Source organism: Puma concolor, chromosome A1, assembly GCF_028749965.1.
Source record: "Puma concolor isolate L17-30 chromosome A1, mPumCon1.1.hap2, whole genome shotgun sequence".
Taxonomy (NCBI): Eukaryota; Metazoa; Chordata; class Mammalia; order Carnivora; family Felidae; genus Puma; species Puma concolor.
Window position 1 is genome coordinate 153,855,057 of NC_141667.1, and position 24,991 is coordinate 153,880,047.

Below are 24,991 nucleotides of genomic sequence, written 5' to 3' on the forward strand. Positions count from 1 at the left end.
CAGGAGACAAAGGATGCACTAAAAAATGGCCAAAGTTCAGTGAAATAGCTATGGTGTAACCAGGAGTGCAACTTACCCGTGGTGTAGAGAGAGTGACTTCCTTTCTCTTCCAGAGAAGGCTCAGATCAGATGACGGAAACTATCTGAGACATAAAGGTTTCACACAGGGATGTCTGATGTCCAGAAGGAACATTTTCAAGATCATTATAACTGAAGCCCTACTGTTCTGGCCTGTTGACTGACCATCTCTCTCAGCTGTGCATTTTACTTTTTTAACTAAAATTAAAAGTCTAACACGAATATTAATTCAGTGAGTTTTTATTATGCACCTGTTCAGTTTGTGGGAACAATGCCAAGGGATCAGAGGAACAGAGAGGGCAGATGCTTCTCAGACGAGAAGTCTCGTCTCCTGAACCTCCATGGACAGGTAGAGACCCCTCACCTGCCTGCCCAGTGCCCACAGAGGGAGGGAGGAACCAAGTGGGCCAGCCCTCCTATTACCTGCAGCTTTCCGCAATGCAGGCAGCCCTGGCTTCTTCTGCACAGATGAACCTGGGATTTGAGCTACATCACCCATGACGGTTCCCAGGAGCAATGTCAACTCCTGGTTTGCTGGGCGCCTTGGTCAGCTTTGGGTCAGGGAATCGGAGGCTGCCTCATGATGTCTGATTGATACTCAAGAAACACACAGCCTCTCTTTAGGTTTCAGTTCTGTTACATTCCACTTGTTCCTTACTTACAATCAGATTTCACACATAAAATACACCAGGTAAGTGAAGCAATGCTCCTTGTAGACGTGTCTTAAGTGGGTGGGTTAATACACTCACCAATGGACCTTTGGGCAAAAGCACAGCTGGACGAGACAAATGTGCGCAGCGTCTGGCTTCTATTTGGAATTTTCCACTTTCTTATTAGCCTTAAAAGATCTGGGGGTTTATTTTCCCCGTTTCCTGGCAGATTGATACAAGAGGCAAATTCTTCTGAAACAAAGAGCCCCAATAGTTTATTTATTACTGAGGGTAGGACCAAATGGTTTTATGACACTTACTGTTCCTGGGTATGAAGCTGCCCTTACACAGGCACAGCCATCATTTAACTATAGGACCTTGGCACTCTCTCACTGGGTCTGGGGGAGTGGTGTCTTGACAGGACAATGAAGTGAATGACAAGAAGACACTGGCAGGTGTATAAATAATACAGAACACCTGACCGGTCGCTGGCTTTTACAACTGGCCACAGCTGCTCACCAGTCCCCAGGCCTTCTCGTCACTGGGCCTAGTAGACATGGTCAGTTCTCCCAGAAGCATTAAGACCACAGCCATCCGTGCCTGAGATTCCACTCCCCATCCAGAATGCCAGGCTACAAACTTTGAAGGCTCTTGTGCAGAGGACACCCCACCCTGAAAGCAGCAGCTTGGGTCTGAATCGTGCTTCTGGTTGAAGAAAGAGCTAGCTACAGTGTTTGTATTGGTCCTTGTGTGGATTGGGGATGAGAGCATTACGTGACCATGTGGTATTGTGGGCTGAACTGTGTCCCCAACCCCCACAACTCTAACCCTGGCACACTGGAGTGTGACCTTCTTTGGAACTGAGGCCACGGCAGGTGTAATTAGTTAAGATGGGAGTCTACGGGAGTAGGACGGGCAGACCTTAGATATGGATGCATTCCTTCCAGAAAGGGACAGACACACACACAGAGCACCATGTGAGAATACAGCAGAGCTGGGGTGATGCTTCTGGAAGCCATGCAGTACCAACAATTGCCAGCAAGCCCTGGGGTGCGGGGGCAGGTGACAGGCGACGCATGAAATAGACCCTCCCCTGGGAGGGGCCACCCTGATCTTGGACTTGTGCCTTCAGAACTGAGATGATGCCTTTGTTGTTTAAGGCATCTGGTTTCTGCAGGAGCCCTTGCAAACGACCACAACCAGCACACTAAGTCACATACGCACAGCATGAGCATGACTTCACGTGAGGTTCTGGTTTCCCGGCTCAGCTCACCCAGACAAACACAACAGGACACCCTCACTGGGGGCTGAGCCCCCCCCCTTCCTGGACTCGATGGACTGCACGTCCACCCAAAACCACCTATGAAGACCCTTCAAGGGTACAAAGAAACAGCATTTAGGGGTGGGTGTGCTACAGTTTAAAATGGGGCTTTGCCTTAGATAAGCTCCTGTTCCCTAATAAGCAGACATCATCACAAATAAAAGGGTAGGAGTTTCCCTTCTGCAGGAGCTATAAAGCCCCCCAGCACGGTTTGAGCCTGAAAAGGGCTGCCTGATAGCAGTGGGTTGTTTCTATGGGCCAAGAGGTGATGGAGACTCAGCCTTCTGATGACAGGATGCGGCCTGGTGTTTGGCCCTGTGGTCACAGGCCCACAGGCCGCACCCTGCCTTATTGCCACCCTCAGCCCATCAGCACACCCCAAGCTTCTTGCTGCCGGACAGTAGTGCAGGTACCCCCAGACCTCAGTACAGGGGAAGGGAGTGTACTTTGGCTGGCAAGGGCCAGACCCCGGGGGGTGGTCCCATCCCTCCCTGCCAGGGAAGCTCTGGAGGGACGGTTCTCTAGGACCTGCAAAGATGAAGAGTCACAGCTGGTGGAGACGCGCCCTCCCTGCTTTTTGGCACGGCCGAGACAGAGCGCATGCTCAGTCGGCCACTATCTCATTTCTACCTGAGAGCGAAGGGTGGGAGGACGGAGCTTCTGTCCCGGGCAGGTGCACCGCGGGAGGGGCCAGGCCGGGCCGCCTCAGTAGGAGTTGAGGGCCTGCTTGGAGCGGCGCTTCAAGTGCAGGCGCTGGTGGCGAAGCAGGTCGCAGTTCTGAGAGAAGCTCTTGACGCAGTAGCGGCACTGGAAGGGCTGCGCCGTGCCCCGCAGGTGCGCGCTGCTGCGGTGCCGCGCCAGGTGCTCCGGCCGCTGGAACGCCCGCCCGCAGTCGCAGCACTGGAAGGATAGCAGGCCGCCCGGGCCCCCGCCCACGGCTCCCGCCGCGTTCGGCTCGGTCTTCGGCACCGGCTCCAGTCCACCCGTCGGCAGGTGTATCCGCCTGTGCGACAGCAGGTGCGAGTTGAGGCGGAAGCTCTTCCCGCAGGCGCCGCAGCGGTAGGGCTTCTGCGCCTCGTGGCTCTCCAGGTGCCCGTCCAGGTCCTCGCTGTCGCTGAACAGCTCCCCGCACACCGAGCACTCGTGCGGCTTCTGCTCCCTGCGGCTGCGCAGGTGCCGGATGAAATTGACCCTCCAGCGGAAGATCTTCCCGCAGTTGGGGCAGATGTAGGACTTTTTGGATGACGTCTGCACCTCGTCCCCGGGCTCTGCGCCGCTGCGGTGGGAGGCGGGGAGGCTGCGCGGCTTCTCGGCGGGGCCCCGCGGCTCATCAGTGCAGTAAGGGCTGAGCTGGGAGTCCTCGTCTCCGGAGCTGGACAGGACGATCTCGATGGTCACCTCCTCGTCCAGGCCGTTTTCGGGGGTCAGCGCGTCCCCTCCGGCTACAGGGAAGCCACGCGGAAGTTCATTCAGTGCTGCTGCCCATGCCACAGCCCTGCCCCTGCAAAGGCTCCCCAGGGAGGTTCAGAGTGGATTCTCTTCCCCTTCCCTGTCCTGTTCCCTTAAGGCCCCATCACACAATCCTTTCCTTCCTCCTTTTCTAGGCAGAGACCCCTACAAGCTCTAAAGACTTTGTATTCGTCAGTGTGAAGTCTTGGCCATTTACACATCAGTTAACACCACTTACCTAATGTCATAGGGCACGTTAAAGCTGTCAGGAAAGAGAAAGACACCATATTCTAGAAAGGCAGTGCCAGGAAGGTACCAGCTACCATGTGCTGAGCACTGACAAGCTCCAGGGGCTCTGTGGCACTTGTGACATGAACAGCCCTGTTTGTTCCTGGACATAAGTCCCTGATGTATTATTTGCCAAATTATATACACGCACAAACTTGGGTGACACACTCTGGGCTCAGGGTTGAAGGGGAGTCAGGCTCGTTGCGCTGACCTCAGGGCTGTTCAACAGTACCCTACACCCAGGTCAGCTTTCCCTCAGTGTCACCTCTGACGCCTGCCAGCCGCCCCCAGTGGTGATGGGTAGAGCTGCTCTGTACTTTAGACTGCAGCGGACAGACTCCATGAATCCTGAGTCTGTGATGTTGGAAGATGGGTGGGGAGTGGGGTGAAGTTGTAGCCCCAGGCCCACCACGCAGCTCCCCATCTGGTCTGTTTCCTCACTGTGTGAGATGTGGGACTGAGGCGGGGGGGCGGGGAGTGCTGCGAGACCCCCTTGAGGTCTTAGCAGGAATTGAGATGTTAGCAGAAATATGCCGATTCTGGATTTAGTCTCTGGAGGAAGGAGCACTCTGTGAGGTTAGGGAACCTGAGGGTGGGTGGAGCTGGAGATACAGAAGCAGGGCAGGAGTACCCAGAAGCCACAGAGCATGGGGCAGACACCAGGCAGCAGCAGGGCCATGAAGCACTTGTTCCTAAGGGGACTAGGGTAAGGGGACACAGCACAACATGAGACTGGGGAATAAAGACTTGAGAACCTGGAAAATTCCCACTTTTATCCACACTGAAAAAATTACAAAGTATGCTCTGGAGAGAATGCCCAAGTGGCCGGATAACCATTTGGTAAAGGGATTCTGGGTGTAACCCACGGAGGGGAGGCAATCCAGGAAAGAGCTGCGGAGGACCCTCTGGTCTGGTGACCTGAACGCCTGTGAACTGCACTGTGAGCAGGGACGCTGCCGACTCAGACTAAACAGCAAGAGACCTTAGGAAGGCCGTCAGACTTCTGGGATTCCACAGAGAAGTCCAGCAGAGCTATCTGGAGACACATGGCAGTCGGCCTTGATGAAAGAGGGCTGGCTCCAATGGCCGTCCCCAGGTAGACAGGATGCTACAGCAGCCTGGGGCCCAAGGGCGATCAGAGTGCTGGCCAGAGATTGATACCAAGCCTTAAGTTCAAGTTTATTTATTTTTGAGAGAGAGAGAATGAATGAGTGTGCACATGAGCAGGGGAGGGGCAGAGAGAGAGAGAGAGAGAGACACAGGGAAGGAGAGAGACAGAATACCAAGAGGGTTCTGTGCTGACTCAGCACAGAACCCAACTTGGTGCTCAAACTCATGACCATGAGATCACGACCTGAGCCAATATAAAGAGTCAGACGTTTAACACACTGAGCCACCCAGGTGCCCCAAACTTTCTTTTTTAAAAAAATTTTTAATGTTTATTTTTGAGAGAGAGACAGAGTGCAAGCAGGGGAGGGGCAGAGAGCGGGAGGCACAGAATCTGAAGCAGGCTCCAGGCTCTGAGCTGTCAATACAGAGCCCGGCGTGGGGCTCAAACTCATGAACCACGAGATCATGATTTGAGCCGAAGTCGGACCCTTAACCAACTGAGCCACCCAGGCGCCCCAAGCCTTAAGTTCTAATGGAATTTGCCCTACTGGGCCTCAAACTTGCTTGGGAACCTTTCTTCTTCCCAATTTTCCCCTTTTGGGATGAAAAGGTCTATCCTGTGCCAGCCTGAGCACTGCACTTTGAGAAGTACAGCACTGGACGTGTGGTTTCACAGATTCACAGCCAGAGAGGATGTGCCTTGGGTCTCACCTCTACCTGATCTACAGGACATTCAGATAAGGTTACGGATGCAGAGCTGGTGCTGGAAGAGATTAAGGGATGTCCAGAGAGGGTGAATACACTTTGCATGGGAAGAGAACATGGACTTTGTAGGACACGAGGGTGGAATGAGCTGAACTGCAGCCCCTTAAAAATCCATAGATCCAAGTCCTAACCCCAGTACCTTCGAATAGGAGCATATTTGGAAATAAGGCATTTCAAGAGGGAATTAAGTTAAAATGAGGTCATTAGGGCAGGACCTGCTCCACCAGGTGTCCTTGTAAGAAGATTGGGGCACAGACACTCAGAGATGGATTGCGAGAAGACACAGGGAGGAGACTGCCATCCACAAGCCAAGAAGAGGGAGGGGGGCTCAGAAGCCCACCATGCGGCCACCTTCATCCTAGCCATGCAGCCTCCAGAATTCTGAGAAAATCCACCCTTGTTTGAGCCTCCCGGTCTGTGGTATCTTGGTATCGCAGCCCTCCGAGACTAATAGAATGCACATGGGAGGACATCCACTCAGATCAGAAAGTTAACAAAAATAGACGTGGAGCTTCTGAAGAGGGAGGAAGAAATCAACAGTAATGCTGTTGTGTGTCATCAATACAACAATGTGAAGAATCCCTAGTATGTAACATGAGACTCCGAGGTGTGCCCAGAGCAGCAGGAAGAGAGTAAGAGGGAGCTCTTGGCTCAGCACTGATGAGTAACAAGGTGTGTGGGGTCGGACGCAGGGGCGCTGAACTGAGTAGTAGGGTAACGGTGGGGTAACAGGCAAGAATTACTGATCTATCTACGTGCTTTTACATGAACTATTTAATCCTCAACAACGAGTCCATCTGAGGGCACGTGGTGGGGGGGGGGCTCAGTCCTTTAGGTGTCCAGACTCTTGAATTCAGCTCAGGTCATGATCTCATGGTTTGTGGGTTCAAGCCCCATGCTGGGCTCTGTGCTGACAGTGTGGAGCCTGCTTGGGATTCTCTGTCTCTCAAAATAAATAAATAAACATTAAAAAAAAGAGAAAGAACCATAGTAACCCCACCTGGCAACTATGATGATTACGCCTGTTTGGCAGGTGAAAAATTTAAAGCAGAGGGAGAAAGCAGCCCTGAGTTTCAGGAGAGCTGTGGCCAGGCTGTGCTGCAGGCAGGAAACGGCCAGACCGGCATGTGAGCCAGGAGCAGAGGCACATGCCTTGGCTCGCAGCTGACATGTCCTGAAGGGCACTCTGTGCATTGGAAATGAATAGACCCCCAAGAGCCAGAGGGGCTGAGGGGCAGCGTGGACTGAAAGTAAATAAAAAAAAATAAAGGCATTATAAAAAATATATTCTTAGAATGTTAGAGTGGGGAGGCTTACTTACAAGACAAAAAACCAAACAGGAGACGATGAATAAATTTATATTTTTAAAATGCAGAACAAGAATTATAGGCTGAAAGACCTAGAAAGTTTAAAAAAAGTGGGAAGAATCGTGTGCATATATGTAAGAGGCCCTTAATGTTGAGTTTCTATGAAATTCTCTCAGAGAACACCAGCTTGGTAATGTGAAGGGTATAGCCCAGATGTTGTGCATCTGACCACATGGCTTCATATCTGCAGGGCAGGGTGTTCCTGGGCCCCTGACTTCGGACCACGTGCCCCAGATGCACAACAGAGACATCACAGTACCTCTTACGGGCTAAATATCTGTCTCCCCCAGTACTCATACGTTCGAGCCTGCGTTAGGCAGTGTGGCCTTTGTGGGGGTGGGGGGTGGGGGGGTGGTGGTGGCTAGGTTTAGATAGTGGGACCTACTGGTGTTGGGACCCTTGTGTTGGGATGAGAGCCCTTACAAGAAGAGGAAGAGACAGGACAGATCCATGCTGTCTCCTTCCAAGAGCACACAGGGAGAAGGCAAGCGTCTACGAGCCAGGAAGAGTCCTAACTACTTACAGGATGTGCTAGCACTACCATCTCAGACTCCCCCCACCTCCAGACTGTGAGAAACAAATCCCTTTCGTCTAAGCTGCCCCATCTACACTGTCTTGCAGAATCAGCCTGTGCTAAGACAGTATGCATCTTGGAAGGTGCCAGAAGGACCCAGTGCACACAATCTCGTTGAGAACTTACAGTGGTGCTGCACTTGGGCCCTAAACAGAGCTCACCAAATGTGAACAGGGAAAAGCCAACAAAAACAAGGATGAATAGTAACTAGTCGACTCACAGAGGAAATGTGGGAAGCTAAAAGACACGCTCCATCTCTGTGCAGCACTGAGATGCACTGGTGATTGGCACGAATGGATGGGCCCGTAGCATCTTGCGTGGGCACGGCTGTGCAGGTACAGACCCCTCCCCTGATGTCACAAAGCATGGGCCACCAAAACAAAACCAGTGCCTGTTCCTGGGAATCCAGCACCTCCCCAATCTCAGACGGCAACCTTGGCTTGTGCCATTTCAGAAGAGACTCTGTGTCAGGACCCAGGAAGGGGAGTGGAGGTGAGAGCACTCCATATTGGTGAACATCCGTCCCCCTTGTGAAATGACGCCGGTGGGGGTGAGACACACTGTGGGCAGGGAGGTGCCAGCAAGGACCCAACATGCCTCTGGGGGTATTGCTGAAGCCTGCATGAACGATCACCCTCAGCACACAGATTTACACAAACACACACATAAATGACTGTGGGCCCTGCATGAAGCTGCATGGAAATACCACAATCCCACGCCAAGTCTTGCCTCCAAATGCCACCACGGGTCAAAGAGATCATGCGTTAGCCCGTCTTCCTAACTGAGGGAAATCTCCATGACCCAGTGGGCTCCAGGGAGAACCAGAGCTTGGGTCTGGTGTTTGGGAAGAGGTCTGAACCCCGAGACCAATAAGGCTGGCTGTATTTTAGTTCTTGCTTCTGCAGGTGGTGACTTTCACCATCACAGCTCAGAGTGCATGCTGGCCACTCCTGTGAGGCTCTGCCTCCTTGTCCAGAGGGCCCCTCAACTCGGCCATCCCAGACCTGGTCTTAATTCCTGGACTCAGATCAGGGACTCTGACCCTACATCACAGCCCTGCTTCAACCCGCAGAGGGAGGGCAAGGAAGGGAGGTTCTCCAAACCTGAGGGATCCAGGCAGAACAGAACCAGCCCAAGCAGCTGCAGCTGGCAGGGGTCCCGAAGAGTCCAGTTCCTGACCCCACCCTACCTCCCAGCCGCACACACGCACCACACTGGACACCACACACGCGTGCACTTTCGCATGCCTCACACCGGACACCAAGTGCACAGGCACGCACACACGGACCCCACCACACAGCACACAGGCAGGTAGACATGTGCTCACGCGCACCACACTACACACCAGCACACACCATACTACACCCCCTACCATGTACATTGTTGCTCGCATACACACTGCACACCGCCCCCCACTCTCCCCACCCCCTTTACCTGGGCGGGTACTCTGGGTGAGTGCCGTCTGCTGGCAGGTCTGGAACTCGGGCACCTGCAGCTCATCCCGTTTCCTTCTCTCTTCCACCTGGAATGGCTGGAGACCTGGGAAGTCTTTCCAGAGAAGAAAATGGAGAAACTGACTTGCCCTGCAGTTGCCAGCCTCACATATGCCCTGCTGTGATCTGGGAGCAGCCCTGGGCAGCCGCTTGGTAAGGCGGAATGGCCAGCAGCAGGAACATGGGCTCTGACACCAGACAGAATCTGTATGGATGTGGATGCCATCTGGTCCTGAGGGCATCCCTGTGCTCACTGCCACTCTGTGGTGGGGTTTGTGCAAGGCTTCAGCACGGGGCCCTGCACCCACGGATACAGACCCAGCCGGTGCAGAGGGAGCACAGGGGCCGCCGCCTCCATGTGCCGGAGAGTCTGCACCTCGTCCCAGCTGGGGGTGGTGAGCCACAGCCTGGTCTGATTTGCCAGCTTCAGGTCCCAGAGGGGCCGAGGTGTGGAGCTGCTGCCCATACTGTGCAAAGCGTGTCTCCCTGAAGGGGTGGACATCTCATGGCATCAGGGCACGGAGTTCTGGTGACACGGACTGCCCCAGGGCAGGGAGGTTGTGGGAAAATGCTGCTGAGCTGTGCTGCTGTCCACTCAGCCCCAGCACCTCTCTGTGCCTTGGTTTCCTCACATAAACCAGACTGGCCAGGCATCCAGAGGTGCTATGCCTGGTGCCTGGCCAGGAGAAGCTATGGCCTCCTCCTCCTCCTCCCCGGCCTCACTTCTGGAGAGTACCTGACCTCACATGTGGGAGTTGGGGGCAGGGGGGCACCTGTTCGGCACAAACCAGCACTGCTTACAGTGAGAAGAAAGACTTCTGTCACACCCTGGGCTCTGGCTGAGGGCAGAGTGATCCCCACACCCAACAGAACTGAAACCTCACAGTGTTTCTGGAAGAGTCAGGGAAGAGGCCAGGCATGTTCCAGCAAGACAGAGTGTGGGATGGGGGGGAGGGGGAGGGACACTGGGTTGCAGAGGGAGGCTGGAGAGGCTGGCCTGCCCTGGCCAGCAGCAAACTCCCCCCAGCTCTGCAACCATCACTCACCCAAGTAAGAAACCTGGGGCACGTCCTTCCCTTGCAGGTCCTGCAACTCTGGAACCCGGGGCTCGTTCTCCTCTCCCTGGGAGAGATGCAGCTGGGTGCCCGGGTCACCTGTTCATGGAGAGGAGGACACAGTTGTCACTGAGGTGTCTGCACAGGAGCCCAGGCCAGATGGAGGGGGGGACCTCCGCATCAGGGCAGATGCACCCGCAGGGGCCATGAGGGGCCATGGGGCATGCAGGGAGGGGGCAGGACAAGTAGCACATGAAAGGAAGAGCTTTGGGATGAGCGCATATCCTTTGGGGCTGTCAGGAAATCAGACGTGAAGAGAGCCATAGAAGAATGACAGAAAACCAGGGTGCCTGCATGGCTCAGGTCATGATCTCACGGCTTGTGAGTTGGAACCCCGCATTGGGCCATGTGCTGACAGCTCACAGCCTGGAGCCTGCTTTGTGTGTCTCCCTCTCTCTCTGCCCCTCCCCCACTCATGCTCAGTCTCTCTTGCTCTCTCAAAAATAAACAAACGCTAAAAAAAAAAATGGCAGAAAACCAGACGCACAGGAAACATGTTGCATTTGGTTTTGTATGAAACAGCCAGGCGAGCCTGATCTACATGTGGCAGACAGAGGGTGGGTGATGGTCAATCTGCAAAGTGCCCATGAGGTCTGGGGGTGAAAAGCAATCAGATGCCGCCCCCCCCCCCCCCGTCTCTGGCCTCAGGAGAGAGGGGGTAAGTCTTACTTGGAGGCAGCGAGACCCCACAGTCCTCCCCGATGATGAACTCTCCATAGAAGCCCGTCTGCGCAGGGTCTAGAAGGGACCAGTCCTCTTGGGAGAAGCAGAAAATCATATCCTTGAAAGGAGAAACCCGGTTCTGAAACCACAGGGGGACAACGAGGATGCCTGAGTCCAGGGAAGCTCTGAACCAGGGGAAAGCAAGCTGGGATGAAGGGCAGAGCCCCTTGAGACCCCAGCCGCATGAGCCCCAGGAAGGGAAGGCAGAGAGGCTGCCCCAACTGTAGCCTGAGATGACCTCACACGGATCAGGTTCAGCATAATCCCAATGGCAGATGCCTCTTGGGGACAGGATGGCCACGGATCATTCACTGGCTTCCTTGTCAGTGCTGGGGCAGCCTGACACCCTCAGCTCCGAGGTGGGTACATGGGGAGCGTCCAACTGAATCACCAATGCAGACATTGCATTTTTAGAGTTTATGCTGCATATGTGCAAAGTACAAGCTTGTTCACTGCAACATTAATGATTCCAGGTGACAGTGAAAGAATCTGACATCTGTGCCCAGTGTCAAAGAACTAAGCTACTTCCCAGCAGGAACATCACACACCGGTGAGGAGGAACGAGGGCCTGTCTGTACCAAGAAGGAATCCCTCTAAGGGATTCACCCATGGAAAAAGCACCCATGTGGAAGGTGGTCTAGATGGTCCCCACGTGCCAAGTGTCCAGAAGTCTGGAACGCTGCCTGCTGCTATAGAGGGGCCTATGGTTAGTGCTACATGGAGACTTTGCCTTCTTTCTTTTTTAAAAAAAAATTTATTACTGTCTTTTTAAATTACGTAGGCTCCACACCCAAGGTGGGGCTTGAACTCAGGACGCTGAGATCAAGTGTTGGATGATCCACCGACTGAGCCAGCCAGGTGTCCTGACAAGGAGACTTTTCTTATACTTTGAGTCATGAACCATGGCAATTTTTAATTTAAAAAGTGATAGCATATGCATATAATACCAGGATACCATAACAATAAAGAAGGACCCCTGGGGGCTTAGTCGGTTAGGCGTCCGACTGCAGCTCAGGTCGTGATCTCGCAGTTTGTGGGTTCGAGCACCCTGCTGGGCTCTGTGCTGAGAGGTCAGAACCTGGAGCCTGCTTCAGATTCTGTGTCTCCTTCTCTCTCTGCCCCTCCCCCGTCTGCACTCTCTCTCCCTCTCAAATATAAATACAATAAACATTAAAAAAAATAAATAAATGAAGATATCCTCTGCAAAATAGAACTACAAGATCTCTGCCAGCTGAAGCATGAAGTGAGGGTTTCAAGTTTCCTGTGAATGTTACAAGACAAATGGATGGTAACAATAAATGTCATGTAAACATTGTTCATTTTGGGGGCACATGGGTGGTTCAGTCGGTTAAGCATCCAACTCTTGGTTTCAGCTTAGGTCATGATCTCACGGTCTGTGAGTTTGAGCCCTGCATCAGGCTCTGTGCTGGCAGCTCAGAGCCTAGAGCCTGCTTCAGATTCTGTGTCTCCCTCTCTCTCTACCCCTCCCCTGCTCATACTCACTCTCTCTCAAAAATAAATAAAACATTAAAAACATGAAAAAGAATTCATAGTATTTCTTTCATTATTAATTTTTTAATGTTTATCCACACATTTCTGAGAGAGTGACAGCATGAGCAGGGAAGGGGCACAGAGAGAGGGAGACAGAATCCCAAGCAGGCTCTGCACCATCAGCATGGAGCCCAATGTGGGGCTTGAACCCATGAACCATGAGATCATTACCTGAGCTGAAATCAAGAGTCGGATGCTCAACCGATTGAACCATGCAGGTGCCCCATAAACTCTTTAAAGGTCAATCATCAGGAATATAAGTGAAATTTAACAGTTGTAGGTTTACAATTACTTCTTGGTTTTTCTTTGCCCAAGCAAAGGTTAATCAAGATTATAAGTGTTATGCTCCTCTGGGTCCTGGAGGGTGTAGGAAAACGGGTCCTCACACATGCTTAGCAGAAATGCATGTTTCTGGACATTTGGGAGAATGCTAACAGAAGCACACCCATTCTACTTCTGGGAAATTTTCCTAAGGAATCCTCAGAGATATATGCAAAAATGTGTGTGAAACAACATGGAACATGCTGTTTGGGAGAATTGCGTGAGGATTCTTTTGTTCTGCACACTTTTCCCTAGTGGCTGAAGACTGCCCTGAGCGTGTAGTATGTAGCTAGCTCTAGGACATGGACTTATTTCAGAGTATGGTTCTGTCAATAACGTTCGGGTTTTCCCCAATTCTTTGCTACTAAGAGCAACGGTCCAATGAACTCCCTCATCAGTCTCCCTGCCCACGAACAAGTGTCTCCAGGGTCGACATGAACAACCTCTTCCCCGATATTAAATATTCCCACATTGTTCTTCCAGTGGGGTACCCACAACTGTACTCCACAGGCAACACACCTGTACTGTTCACCCACATCTCTGCCAACACCTGGCAAGGCCACGTCTACGGTTCTAATGACACTGTGGGCAAGGAGCAATCAGCAGTGGAACTACCCTTTTCTCGATGAACATTTTTCTCATGGGTTTATGGGCCAATCTGCATCTGTCTTCTTTGAAATCCTCGTGTATTTTCTTTGCACGTTTTTCTATTTTCTCATGGTTCCTTTTCCTAATTTTTTTAACCAGCTTATTTAAAATTGCAGACGTATGTGTCTCTTATAAAAGAAAAATTAATATTATTTTAATTTTAAAATTAAAAAAAATCCAATGTGTTGCATTAAAAAAAATCAGTAATATTAGTGGTATAGAATGAACTGTTTGAAAAAACAGAACAAAACACAAAAACCTCACACCTCATGACAAAAACACAAAACAAAAAAACCCCCAACCAAAACCAGAACAAAGAACAAAAACAACAAAATCTTGAAATGAATCAAAGACCCATATGTAAAAAATCACAACTATAAAATTTCCAGAAGAAAATTCTGTGTGACCCTGGGGTAGACAGAGATTCATTAGGACATAAAAAGTATATATTACAAAAGAAAAACACGGGACCTCTGATGTCCAATCTTCATAAGACATCAAAACAATGAAAAGGCAAACTGTAGAAGAGTGATAGAAAATATTTCCAATAATATATCAAAGGACTTTTATCCAGCATATATATATATATATATATATATATATATATATATATATACACACACATATGTGTGTATATATATATACACACACACACACACACACACATATATATATATATATATATTTTACAAGTCCTTTTTAATTTAAAAAAATTTTTTTAAGTTTATTTATTTATTTTAAGAGACAGAGACAGTATGAGTGGGGGAAGGGCAGCTAGGGAGGGAGCGAAAGAATCCCAAGCAGGTGCTGTGCTGTCAGCACAGGGCCTAATGGGGGGCTCAAACCCATGAAGCCGTGAGATCATGACCTGAACCGAAATCAAGAGTTGGATGCTTAACCAACTGGGCCACCCAGGTGCCCTAATTTAGTTTTTATTTTAGAGAGAGAGAGAGAGTGTGAGCAGGGGAGAGGGACAGAGGGGCAGAGGGAGAGAGAATCTTAAGCAGGTTCTATGCTCAGCACAGAGCCTGATACGGAGCTCAATCCCATGACCCTGGGATTATGACCTGAGCCGAAATCAAGAATCAGATGCTCAACTGACTGAACCACCTAGGCACTCCTATTTTACAAAGTTCTTGAAACACAGTAAGATGGTGGGGGTGGGGGGGTGGGGGGGAAGGGTGCCTGGTTGGTTCAGTTGGTATGCATGCAATCTCAGGGCCATGAGTTTAAGCCCCACATTAGGTGTAGAGCTTACTTAAAACAAAACAAAACAAAAAACTGCAGTAAGCAACCCAGTAAGCAGGGAAAATATTTGGGCACTTCACGAAAGATTAAAAGAAATGATCCACAGCACATGGAAAGATGAAAAACTTCATTAGTCAACAGGGAACTGAAAATTAAAACCATAATAAGATACCTATTTTAATGGGCAAAATATACACTTTTTCTAAAAAAAAATGACAATACCAGTAAATGGTGAAGATGTGTAGCAAAAGGAACTCTCATTCATTAGGTGGAGTGTTGAGTGGTAAACCACCACAGAAAACAGCCATTTCTCATATAATCAATCACATCCTTACCCTACAACAATTCCACTTCTGGATAATCGCCCAAGAGAAATAAAAACCTGTATCCACAAAAAGACATATAAGTGTTCTAGAAGTCTCACTCATAATGGCCAAAGTGGAAAGGACCCAAATATGGGTTGACAAGTGACTGGGTAAACCAGCTGTCAGTGTGCAATGGAATACTACTCAGCAATAAAAAAGGAACAATTGATAGACATGTGAGTGACGCTGAAATCACTGGGCTGAGTAAGAGAAGCCTGGCACAAAAGACCACGTACTGTAGGATTCCATTTACAGAAAATTCTAGAATGAGAGAAAATCATCTACAGTGGCAAAAGGGAGATCATGGCTGGCCTGGGTGTGAGAGCAGGACTTGCAAACGGGCACAGGGGAATTTCTGGGATTTGATAGAGAGGAGATGTTTTCTATGTTGACTGGGGTCATAGTCATGTGAGTGTAGACACTTGTCAAAAACTATCCAAACTTGGGGTGCCTGGGAGACTCAGTCAGTTTTTAAGTGTCCAACTTCAGCTCAGGTCATGATCTCATGGTCTGTGGGTTCAAGCCCCATGTCGGGCTCTGTGCTGTAAGCTCAGAGCCTGGAGCCTGCTTTGGATTCTGTGTCTCCCTCTCTCTCTGCCCCTCCCCTGCTCATGCTCTGTCTCTTCCTCAAAGATAAACATTAAAACATTAAAAAAATAAACTAATAGAGTATTTAAAAAATGTGTGAAGTCGAATCAGGAGTTTGGAACAGGCTTCTCAAACTCACATATGCCTACGAACCACCTAGGCATCTCAGTAACGATGCACTCTGCATCAGTAGGTCTATGGAGGAGCCTGAGAGGCGGCATTTGAACGAGCTGTAAGTGGCTTTGCTCCCAGAAGAGGTCGGTATGATGGAAGCCTGTCCTCCCAAGACGAGTTCCACAGGATGGAAGATGGAGCTGAGAAAGTCATGGGTTTGCAGGACAGAATCTGATGTTGGTTTCAAAGGGGATTAGAAGGTCCATCCCAAATACGCCACTTTGGCATTAGGACTTTCAGTCAACTGAGAAACAGGATCACAGAGAAAGTTCTCTACCCAGGGCGCCTGGGTGGCTCAGTCGGTTGAGTGACTCTTGACCTCAGTTCAGGTCATGATCTCATGGTTCGTGGGTTCAAGCCCTGTGGAGGGTGTGTTCTGTCAGTGCAGAGCCTGCTTGAGATTCTGTCTCTCTGCCCCTGCCCCACTTGCACAATACTTTTCTCTGTCTCTCAAAATAAACATTTACAAAACAAAAGCTCTCTACTCTCCCCCATCTGCCTAAATGAAGGACATGAAGCTTCCCTGTGAAAAGCACCCTGGTCTCCCACCCGCAAGGGCAAAATTACTCTTCATCTCCAGAGAGGACAGAACTGGACTCTTACCAGACCAGAGACAACAAAACACACTTGACCAAGTAACCCTTGTTTTCCATTACTCTCCAAATACTTGCCTTCCCATAATTTACCAACCCCTCTGAGCTAACAATCCCTTTCCTCTGTCTTGTCACTTCTCTGCAATTACCGCCTTGGGTTAAAATGGTGCATCAGTCAAGTCAGCCTGCGGATCTGACTGCCTTCTTGGGGTTTTCATTTCATTTCTGTGAGGCAACCCACAGGCACAGGAAATAAATCTTTTTAATCCTGTGACTCTGCATTGTGTCAATTCAATGTACAGGGGGCACTGAGCCTAACAGAGTGGAGGAAAAAGGTTTTTTTTTCTCCCTGAAGATGGTAACTGCCCCTGTTGGTAAACAGTTGAGAAATCAGAGCTCTCAGGGGCACCTGGGTGGCTCAGTTGGTTAAGCATCCGACTTTGGCTCAGGTCATGATCTCACGGTTTATGAGTTAGAACCCCGCATTGGGCTCTGTGCTGACAGCTCAGAGCCTGCAGCCTGCTTCGGTTCTGTGTCTCCCTCTCTCTCTGCCCCTCCCCCAGTCACATTCTGTCTCTCTCTCTCAAAAATAAATACACATCTAAAAAAAATTGAAAGAAAAAAAAAGAAATCAGAGCTCTCAGATGGCAGTGTGGTTCTGGTTCTGCAGATTCTGAAGACAAAAGTGGAGGAGATGTAGAAACTGCTCACTTTAGCCTTGGATGGATGTCTGGGAACAGACCCCAAGTGGAAATAGGAACTAATCACAGTGGACAAAGTTAGCATCATGGAAGCAAACCCCAGTGCCAGGGCCAGGTGGTGGATCTGTGATGCTCTACTTGCTGACAGAGTCTGACACAGTCTGACACAGCCACCCTGGGACCCCCGGGGACTTCTGTCTCATGGGGAAATGCTCACATGTCAGGGAGAAGCAAGGATGTACAGCATAATCCCTGCAAGGGAGAAAAAACTGGCACAGGTAACTCTGGGCGCAAGTTCAACAAAACATTCGAAGATCTTCACAGGAACTGGGAACATGTAACACACTCCTGTGCTAAATCTTGCTCATTCTTCTTCTTCTTCTTTTTTTTTTTTTTTAGTGTCTATTTTTGGGAGGGGAAAGAGAAACTCAAGCAGGCTGTGTACTGTCAACACGGAGTATAATGTGGGGCTTGAACCCATGAACTATGAGGTCATGACCTGAGCCAAAATTGAGAGGGATGTTTAACCAACTGACCCACTCAGGTGTCCAGTCTTGCCAATTTTTATAAGGAGAGTGGATGGAGTATATAAATACGTCAATTTAAAAACAGAGCTATTTTTCCCTGATTCCTGCCTCTAAGAATAGCTAAAATCCCAGCCCCTTGATGCATAAAACACACATGGGAGTCTGAATGGGGAGAGGAAGAAGGCTGGCGTGGACCCTGAGGAATCTCAAGGTGACGAGCTCTCTCATTCTTTATGTCTCATGCATCCCAACTTGAAGTGAACGCAGAGAAGCTGGCAAGCCAGAGACACCCCCCCCCTCCCCACCCCAGGTGCAGAGAAAAACAAACCCGAACAAAGCCTGTGGTCTCAGCCACGAGACCAGGAAAGGAGCAGCTGAGCCAGCCGGGCATCACTGCTCTCCTCTACCCAGCACCGCAGAAAACACCACAGCCCCCAGCCTGCTCCTGTGGCAGAAAACGAACACCCTCATGAGGCTGATGCCAGGCATCCTGACACCCCACTGCTGGGTGTAGTGGCCTCCGAGAGGGCTGAGCGGGAGCCAGGGCTCCTGTCCTGCTGGCTGGAACAGTTCACCCCTCCCCGCCCGCCCCCACACCTGTGGTCATCTAGGGAGACCACGTGGTCAGTTGGAGCTCTGCACCAGTCAGGAGCCCCCCTCCCTGGTGCCCATGGAGACTGAGGAGGGGGCTGGACTCCTTCCCTCCCTGGCAGGAACAGGACAGGACAGCCCACCCTGAGGGGTCTTCTTCTCAAGCAGGGGTCAGAGTGAAAACCCACCTGAACAGGTTTCAAGGGGACCCAGAGTGTCATAACATAACATAGAAAGTCAGGGGCACCTGGGTGGCTCAGTTGGTTAAGCATCTGACTTTAGCTCAGGTCATGATCTCAAGGCTCCTGAGTTCGAGTCCCACATAGAGCTCTGCACTGACAGCTCAGAGCCTGGAGCCTGCTGCGGATTCTGTGTCTGCCTCTCTCTCTGCCCCTCCTCGTCCCCGTGCTCTCTCTCTCTCTCTCTCTCTCTCTCAGTCTCAAAACTAAATAAACATTAAAAAAGAAAGAAAAGAAGAAAGGAAGAAAGAAAGAAAGAAAATCACTGGCAACACCAAGAACCAGAACGATCTCAAAGTGAGTGAAAACGGAAGATATAAAGAGCAAGTAAATGGAAATACAAGAACCGAGAACCTGAGAGCTCAGGGATGAGCTCAACAGCAGAATGAAGGGCACAGGACAGTCTGTCAACCTGTGAAGACAGGAAAAGCCAACTGTGGCAGAGATGCTCTAAGTCTCCGGTGCCTGTGGGACTGCAAGAACATGTCCCAGACGGGCGCACAGCGTAGTGCCGAAAAACGCCTCCAAGAAACCAGGCCTCAATAATTCCCTTCCCTGGAAAAAGATGTTAGACCAGCTCATTCAGGAAGCAGAGCCAACCCCAAACAGGTAATCCAAGGAAATCCACACCAAAACACATCCTAATTAAACTTCCAAAAACAGAATCTGAAAAGTGGCTAGAGGAAAATGACAGCTTCCCCACATGAGGGAAGAAAATCCTCGTCTCTGATGAGAAACCACGGAGGGCAGGCAGAGGGGGGCCATATGCTTCAAGTACTGACAGGAATTGGGGCAGCGTGGGGCCCATGTCGGGAGAAAACACCTGCAGGAATGGAGGGATCCAGGCATTCTCAGATGGATCACAACCAAGTCCATCTTGACCAGCAGACTCACCCTGTAGGAAAGGCTGAAGGAAATTATCTAAGTGGAAAGGAAGCCACAGAAGGAACCAAAAGGAAGAAAATGGTAAGCAAAAATAGGAGATGCACTAGGCTTTCCTTCTCCATTTAAGTTTTCTCAATAACTGACAGTCTGGGGCGCCTGGTGGCGCAGTCGGTTGAGCGTCCGACTTCAGCCAGGTCACGATCTCGCGGTCCGTGAGTTCGAGCCCCGCGTCGGGCTCTGGGCTGATGGCTCGGAGCCTGGAGCCTGTTTCCGATTCTGTGTCTCCCTCTCTCTCTGCCCCTCCCCCGTTCATGCTCTGTCTCTCTCTCTGTCCCAAAAATAAATAAAAAACGTTGAAAAAAAAAATTAAAAAAAAAAAATAACTGACAGTCTGATGTAGTTCTAAATGTATCTTGGGAGGCGCACTTGGGGGCTCAGTCGGTTGAGCACCTGACTTTGGCTCAGGTCATGATATTACGGTTCATCAGTTCAAGCCCCATGTCAGGCTCTATAGTGATAGCTCAGAGCCTGGAACCTGCTTCGGATTCTGTGTGTGTATCTCTCTCTCTGCTCCTCCCCTGCTCGTGTGCACACTCTTTCTCTTTCTGTCCAAAAAAAAAAGTATCTAGAGGAACTAGTTAAATCACCTTTTTTAAAAAGAAACTTTATTTTTTTATTTTGGAGAGAGAGCACAAATGGGGGAGAATCTCAAGCAGGCTCTATGCTCACTCAGCACAGAGCCCGACATGGGACTCAACCCCATGACTCTGAGATCATGACCTGAGCCAAAATCAAGACTCAAGACACCCAATCAACTGAGCCACCCAGGCAACCCCTAATCACTTTTAATACAAAAGGTGGGGGGGGGATGAAGGGATGTTAAGGGCTGTGATAAGATAAATATCTATGTATCTATATGTATAATATAGAGGTATATCTGGATATGGATATATTGATTTCTGGTTTGAATCAATAAAATCAATACATATACATCTGTATACATCTATATGCACACAGATATATATATATATATATATATAGATAGATAGATACATACATACATACATACATACATACATAATTTAATACCCACAGCAATCACTAAAAAAGCTGCATGAAAGATTCTTTGATTGACCAAACTTTAGTCAGGCTCCCGAATCTTCTCCTGGGGCCATCTGTGGCCCTCCTATAAGGCACCTCCTTATAAAACACACATTTTTGGACACCTGGGTGGTTCAGTCGGTTGAGTGTCCGACTCTTCAATTTCAGCGCAGTCATGGTTCATGAGTTCGAGCCCCATGTTGGGCTCTGCACTGGTGGCACGGATCCTGCTTGGGAGTCTCTGTCTCCCTCCCTTTCTGTCCCTCCTGAGCTCACGCACACGCGTGCTCTCTCTCTCAAAATAAATACATATTAAAAAAAATAAAAATTCCTTTAAAAACTTTTTAAAATTGCATAATATAAAACAAAACGCATGTTTAGTAAGAACGCTGATAAGTCAGTTTAACCAGAACCCCAACCCTTGATACCTGATTAGGTTCCTTATTGTCCATCACCCCTGGTAAAGTCTGATGTCTGTGGCCTGCCTTTGGTGAGAATCCTGTTAGGTCAGTTTAGCTGGAACCCTATCTTATCCCTGACGTTTCCTCCTAGTAATGTTTTGTCCATAGACCTCCCTACCCCATGCTCCCTGGCTGTAAACTCCCACTTGCCGTTGCTGTATCTGGAGGTGAGCCCCAGCTCTCTCCACTGCACGATCCCTGCCATGTTCCCCATGTGGTCCTGAATAAAGTCTGCCTTATCATCTGTAACAAGTGTCACTGAATATTTTAACAATATAAAGACATATGCTTGACAACACACTAGGTAAGTCAAGATGGAAAGCTACAGAATGTTCAGGTAACCCAGAGCAAAGCAAGAAAAAAAAAAAAGAGAAACGAAAAACAGAACAAATGGGAAAAAAGGCATGTCAATAATTACATTAAAATATAAGTGGTCTATGGGAATGCAAACTGGTGCAGCCACTCTGGAAAACAGTATAGAGGTTCCCCCCCAAAAATAAAAATAGAACTACTCTACGACCCAGCAATTGCACTACTAGGCATTTATCCATGGGATACAGTGTGTTGTTTCTAAGGGACATGTACACCCCCATGTTTATAGCAGCACTATCAACAATAGCCAAAGTATGGAAAGAGTCCAAATGTCCATCAATGGATGAATGAATAAAGAAGATGATAAAGATACACACACACACACACACACACACACACACACACACACACACACACACAATGGAGTATTACTCGGCAATCAAAAAGAATGAAATCTTATCATTTGTAACTACGTGGATGCAACTGGAGAGCATTATGCTAAGTGAAATTAGTCAGAGAAAGACAAATATATGACTTCACTCATATGAGGACTTTAAGAGACAAAACAGATGAACATAAAGGAAGGGAAGCAAAAATAATATAAAAACAGGGAGGGGGACAAAACATAAGAGACTCATAAATATGGAGAACAAATAGAGGGTTACTGGAGGGGTTGGGGGAGGGGGGATGGGCTAAATGGGTAAGGGGCACTAAGGAATCTACTCCTGAAATCACTGTTGCACCATATGCTAATTTGGATGTAAATTAAAAAAAAAATTAAAAAAATATAAATGGTCTAAATAAGACATTTTTTTTTTAAAGTAAACTCTATACCACACATGGGGTTTGAACTCACGACCCTGAGATCAAGAACTGATGCTCTACCAACTGACCCAGTCAGGTGCCCCTAAATTCATCACTTAAAACACAGCGATTGGCAGAGGGGATTAAAAAACCTGATCTGGGGCACCTGGGTGGCTCACTCAGTTAAACATTAAGCGTCTAACTCTTGGTATTGGCTCAGGTCATGATTTGTGAGATGGAGCCCTGAGTTGGGCTCTGTGCTGACAGCATGGAGCCTGCCTGGGATTCGCTCTCTCCTTCCCACTCTGCCCCTCCCCCACCAGTGCTTTATCTCCCCAAATAAATAATAAAGTAAACTTTAAAAAATTTAAAATATATATTTAAAATTAATAAAAAACAAAAAACCTGACCCAAATATAGGCTATCTAAATTTTTTTATGTTTATTTATTTTTTAGGGGGGGGAGAGAGAGAGAGAGAGAGAGAGAGAGCGAGCGCACAAGTGGGAGAGGCCCAGAAAGGGGGAGACAGAAGACCCAAAGCAGGCTCTCAAGTGAGCGCAGAACCCCACGTGGGGCTCGATCTCATGAACCATGCTATCGTGACCATGAGCTGAAACCAAGAGTCAGACGCTTAACCGACTGAGCCACCCAGGTGCCCCTAACTATATGCTATCTAAAAGAAACTCACCTCAAACATGATGATTTGGCAGGTTGGAAGTAAAAAGATGGAAAGTATACATTACACAACCATTAATCAAAAGGAACAAGAGTAGGTATATTAATACCAAATGAGATAGAGCAAAGAAAATTACTAGAGACATTATATAATAAAAGGGTAGTCCATGAAGGCATAGCAATCCTAAATGTGTATGTACCAAACAACAAAGCTGAAAAATATACAAGGCAAAAACTGACAGAACTCAAAGGAAAACAGACAAATCAATTACTATTGACTTCCATATCCCGCTCTCAACTGACAGAAAATAAGAAGAAAGTAACTTGATAGCACCACCAAACAAGAGGTTCTGATCAACTTCTATAAAACACTTCACCCAACACTAGCAGAATATATATCCTGTTTTTACGTGTGCACAGGACTATACCAAGACAGACCATACACTGGGTCATCAAAATCCTGGAGGGAGAGGAGAAACTCCCAACAAATTTGAAAGAAATACAGAGTATATTCTTGGATCATAATGGAACCAAACCAGAAATCTATAAAAGAAAATAAAGGGAAAACCTTCAAGCCTTTGGAAATGAAATACCACATTTTAAAATAATCCTTGGGTCAAAGAAGGCTCAAGAGAAATTAAAAAATACACTGAAATAAATGAAGGTAAAACCACATCATACTGTAACTTGTGGGATATGGCCAAAGTGGTTCTCAGAGGGATATCTACAGCACTAAAATGCTTATATTAAAAAATGCTTACATATATTAACAAAGGCAAAGCATGGAAAGCGCCCAAATGTCCATTGATGGATGAATGGATAAAGACATGGTATGTATACACACATGTGCACACACACACAATGGAGTATTACTTGGCAATTAAAAAGAATGAAATCTTGGCATTTGCAACTACATGGATGGAACTAGAGGGTATTATGCTAAGTGGAATTAGTCAGTCAGAGAAAGACAAATATCATATGACTTCACTCATATGAGGATTTTAAGATACAAAACAGATGAACATAAGGGAAGGGAAGCAAAAATAATATAAAAACAGGGAGGGGGACACAACATAAGAGACTCTTAAATATGGAGAACAAACAGGGTTACTGGAGGGCTTGTGGGAGGGGAGATGGGCTAAATGGGCAAGGGGCATTAAGGAAGACACTTGCTGGGATGAGCACTGGGTGTTATACACAGGGGATGAATCATTGGATTTGACTCCTGAAATCATTATTGCACTGTATGCTAACTTGGATGTAAATTAAAAAAAAAATGCTTACATTTGAGGGAAAGTCTCAAATCAATAATTGAAGCTCCCACCTCACGAACCTAGAAGGCAAACAGTAAAATAAACCCAAAGCATGTAGGAAGAAGAAAACAGTCAAGATGAGAGCAGAAATCAACGAAACTGAAAACAGGAAAATAACAAAGAAAAACCAATGAAACAATGAACTAGTTCTTTGAAAAGGTCAGTGAAAGTGAAAACCTCTAACAAGACTTACACAGACAAAAAAAAGAGAGAGAGAGAAAAAACACAAATTTCCAGTATCAGAAATGAAACCGGAATAGCACAGACCATGCCCATACCAAAACGATAAAGGAACACCACAAGAAAGTCTACATGCAATACATTTGACAACTTCAATGAAATGAGCCAACTGCTTGAGAAGCGCGTACTACCAAAACTCAACCACCATCAGATCACATGAACAGCTCTGTAACCATTAAGGAAGTTGGCTCTATAATTAAAATACCACTTCCCCCCCACCCCGACAAAATCTCCCATTCATATGGTTCCACTATCGTATTCTACCAAATGTTGAAGAATCAAAACCAAGTCTAGGGGCGCCTGGGTGGCCCAGGGTTGAGTTTCTGGCTCTTGGTTTTCAGCTCAGGTCACAACCCCAGGGTCGTGAGATTGAGCACCAGGTCGGGCTCTGCACTGAGCATGGACCCCCGGATTGGGATTCTCTCTCTCTGTCCCTCACCACCTCATGCACACTCTCTTTCTCTCTAAAATAACATTTAAAAAATAATAAACAAATAAATAAAACCAATTCTAAACAATCTCTTTTAGAAAATAAAAGGGGACACTTCCTGATTCACCATACTCACCCATGAGTATAGATACAGAAATTCTTAAAATGCAGGTGACTCTTGAACAAGTCAGGGATTAGGGGCACCGACCCTCCCCCACTACAACAGAAAATCCATGTATACCTTTTGACTTCCCCAAAACATTACTAATCACCTGCTCTTTACCATAAGGA

The 24,991-nt window shown here is 48.3% G+C and overlaps 1 protein-coding gene across 9 annotated transcripts in view; it reads right to left on the bottom strand.

Moving 5' to 3' along the window:
• Positions 1–302: 302 nt before the first annotated feature.
• Positions 303–24,991, bottom strand: part of ZNF496 (zinc finger protein 496) — a 37,302-nt gene continuing 12,613 nt past the window's right edge. For 7 of the 9 annotated variants that reach the window (XM_086707466.1, XM_086707472.1, XM_086707478.1 and 4 more), the window contains 4 exons: positions 10,880–11,012; positions 10,142–10,249; positions 9,037–9,150; positions 303–3,491 (listed from right to left, as the gene is read on the bottom strand). In XM_086707466.1, coding sequence (XP_086563592.1) covers positions 2,755–3,491; positions 9,037–9,150; positions 10,142–10,249; positions 10,880–11,012 — 1,092 coding nt within the window. In that variant the 3' untranslated portion in view covers positions 303–2,754. The remainder of the gene's footprint in view (positions 3,492–9,036; positions 9,151–10,141; positions 10,250–10,879; positions 11,013–24,991) is intronic. The other 2 variants (XM_086707453.1, XM_086707437.1) reach the window with 1 other exon arrangement.